This window comes from Telmatherina bonti (genome assembly GCF_933228915.1).
Source record: "Telmatherina bonti genome assembly, chromosome: 9".
NCBI classification, from domain to species: Eukaryota; Metazoa; Chordata; class Actinopteri; order Atheriniformes; family Telmatherinidae; genus Telmatherina; species Telmatherina bonti.
Window position 1 is genome coordinate 31,744,818 of NC_136627.1, and position 3,384 is coordinate 31,748,201.

At 37.1% G+C, this 3,384-nt stretch overlaps 1 protein-coding gene across 1 annotated transcript in view; it reads right to left on the bottom strand.

The window, feature by feature from the left end:
• The window catches only part of ttc36 (tetratricopeptide repeat domain 36), a gene marked incomplete at its 3' end in the record, with an annotated part of 1,227 nt that extends 547 nt beyond the window's left edge, over positions 1–680 (bottom strand). The window contains exons 1-2 of the mRNA XM_079246229.1: positions 553–680; positions 159–347 (exon numbers count right to left, since the gene is read on the bottom strand). Of these exons, the coding sequence (XP_079102355.1) occupies positions 159–347; positions 553–658 (295 nt within the window). The 5' untranslated portion in view covers positions 659–680. The remainder of the gene's footprint in view (positions 1–158; positions 348–552) is intronic.
• Positions 681–3,384: the final 2,704 nt, after the last annotated feature.

Below are 3,384 nucleotides of genomic sequence, written 5' to 3' on the forward strand. Positions count from 1 at the left end.
AAATGAATCAAATACAAAGCCAGCACAGCTTAGGTAGTCTTGATAACATGCACAGAGCTTCTTCATTGTGTCATGCTGGTTTCAGGCTTGGCAGCTTGACACGGAGGCACAATGCAGTGCCTCTGGAAGGGGGTTATTTCTGAATTAGCTGCGTATACCTGCTGTGTCTCCCTGCAGCCGCAGGGCCTGTGCCCGGTTGTTATAGGCAGAGGCTCGCTGTGGCAGGAGCTGGATTGCCTGGCTGAACAGTTGAAGTGCAGCTTGCAAATCCCCAGCCTCTGCTGCTGAGACGCCCCGCATCTCCAACTCTTTCACTTGCTTCAGCAACTCTGTGTCAAAACCACTGTCTGGCAGGAGGAGATAAACAAACTGAAAAAAGCACTCCAACTCAATAGACAGGTAGTGTGGCAAAGGAAAACACAGAAACGTCAACCAGAACTCAGTTTGGATTACAGTGTCATGTTCTTCCAGCTTCGGAAAGGAACACGCTCAAATAAATTCAATATGCTGTGACATGATATGTGGAGACACAAGTCAGAAGCTCACACTCACCATCATCAATTAATTCTTCCTCTTGGTTGAGACCAGGAATGTCTCCAAAGGGGGTGGTGGGGTTGAATATTGCCTGGAGTACAGCTCTGTCATGTACAGAAGCCATCTTACGGGTGTTTGCGGACCAAGCGAAGAATTATGCAAAAAGAGGAAAATCATGACAGGGTGGTGAATTCTTCTCCCATAACTTCTGCCATTGCCACCAGCCAATCAGAAAAGGGGGTGGAAGCAGAGGTGGACTTTGAGATCCCTCTGCTCTGAACACATCTGCATTTGGTTAGCTAAAAAAAAAAATAAAAAAAAAAAATAAAAAAAAAAAGCAAGCTCGCTTTGTAGAAGCAGAATGAGGCAGAATGACACTATATCAGAAGTTTAGCATTTTTTAAGGCTGAATAGCAGATAAATACTGAAGTTAAATTTGCAATAGCTAAAGTGAATTAGATTATTATCAAAGGAGATAGCTGTAGATAGGTAGCTGGAATTTTGTAGAAAATACATGAATAGATTTATAAGAAATAAACAAACTGAAACGAATGCCTTAAAAAAACAGCCAAACTTCCAAATATTTGTCATATGACTATTTGTTGTGTTACTCCATCATTATATTAGATTTAGTTTTCTTGTAGAATTCAGGAACAAATAGATTTTTTATCAACCACAGACAGCAGATATAACAACAGTTAATTATTTTCACATATTAAAGCTGAAGGTTGTTCCGTTAGTTTCTACAACAAATCTGTAAATACGTTCAGACTGTTAGGAAAAGTTAAAATACACAAACAGCAACTAGCTGTTTTTACAGATCACAGATCATTATAATGTATTTTGTAGGAAGCTCTTGTGACTGGAAGGAAGAGTCTTTGCAGTGAAGTGTTGCACAGTGTGATCTGCTGCTGGATGCAATGTTCTGTCTGCCAAAATTGGTCAGAATAAAACACCAGATGCAGGTAATAAGCAGCACTGATACAGGTAAAAGCTGCTGCAAACAAGCTTTCATTAGTTTTTATCAGCAGCAGCAATTTCACACCTTAACGAAGGAAGGCTTTACCGATGAGGCTGACAGCAGGTGTGAAACTGCATTGTTCGGTTGTTCGCACCGTCTGCAGGCTTGACATGCTGTAACGCTTGTTCATTACTGGTGTTAAACCATAACAAGACTGGACTTAACAGGAAACATCCAGATGACATAAGATCCAAATCTGATTTCTCCCATCACAGTTGGCCTGGAGGCTGATACATTCTGATGATAAAAAAGACTTTCTGAAGACCTAGTAACGGTGGGTTTTGTCTTTTTTTTTTTGTCAGTTTGTTATGCACAGCAACAAACAAGCTTATTCCAGTTGGAATAAAACATCTTAGCAGAAGACGTCATATATGCTGAAATTTTGCATTTCCTTCTGAGTGACGTACGTTGGGACTGAGCTGATTTAAACAGTTAACATTGGCTAACACATCTCTGATTGGACCTTTTTAAACACACTTGTCTTTATAATTGCATTTAGTTATTCAACAGGCAAATAAAGATAATGCAGTTAATAATAGCATGCTTATAAATCTTTAATATATTTGAGCTAATTTAGAAAAATGAGTTATTCTGCATTACATATTGTTAATAGCTGTTAAAAGATGTGTGATTTTTTACACTATAATAAGTATTTCATTTCTTACTCATCAGTAACACCATCATATACACTAAGTTACATGAGCTTACCTCCTTTGTGATTTTTAAAGCAGAATATTTAACTTTGTATAGTTGGAGTTAACATTGAAAGAGTACATCAAATTAAGTTTTTAGGAGTCATATTGGATGATAAACTAACATGGAAAAATCATATTATATACATAAAAACAATATTTTTTTATTTGTTATGTCAACCATGAATGAGATAAGTAAATAAAGAAGGAAGAAAAATGTAACTGGGTTGAACTGGTTGAGATCCACTGGTAGGTATGGGTATGTTTTACACTGTACCCTTTTTTAGGTTTGTAAGTATTAACTTATGTCATTTAGATTCCTTTTGCTCTGATTGGACTTTTAGTTGGAGTAAAAATCTCTGCCTGCTTCATCCAGTTCAGGTTCAGAGGTAGTGAAACTGAATAATTTACTTTATTAAGCATGTGGTTTCTATATGAATGTTTTTGTAACATATAATGATCAAATATCATGTGCTTTAAGAAGTGCTGCATTCCACGCCTGCATCTCTGCGGGCTGATTAGCTATAATAGACACTAAATCAGACTTTTATAAGACTGTGATGCAGCCTTTGTTAATACAGCCTTGCATCCAAGACAACATTTCTGTTTGATATTGATGTTTTGCATTTAATAATCACATAATCATAATTTTCAATATAATTGCAACACATAATTTTACCTAAAAACATCCATTCATGACACAGGAATGTTCCTAAACAATCACAGTCAGGTTATTTCTAAAGTAATGTGTGCCATTTAAAGTAAGCAGCTTCACATATCACTTTGACAATGGTTTCCATTTATACAGTCTTCAGAACGGAGGATCAAAGAGAGGCAGGACTCCAAAGCGGTCAGACTATCTTCTAAAATCAGGGAACTTGGCAAATGCATCTATATTTCATCATCCCTCAACAGCACCAAGAGATCTTTGCTGCCATCTGTATTTGCAGTAATGTAACAGAAAACTATGACAGCATCTGTATTAATGTGCGAGCTTTTCAACACAGAGGCACGGGCATTTTCTGTGAAGAAACATTCGCCTTCAAAGAAAGAAAAAACCTTCAATTTTTGCGATTATTAAAAAAAAACTAATGATAACACTGATGGTATTCAATAGCATCACATGACCTTTGAAAG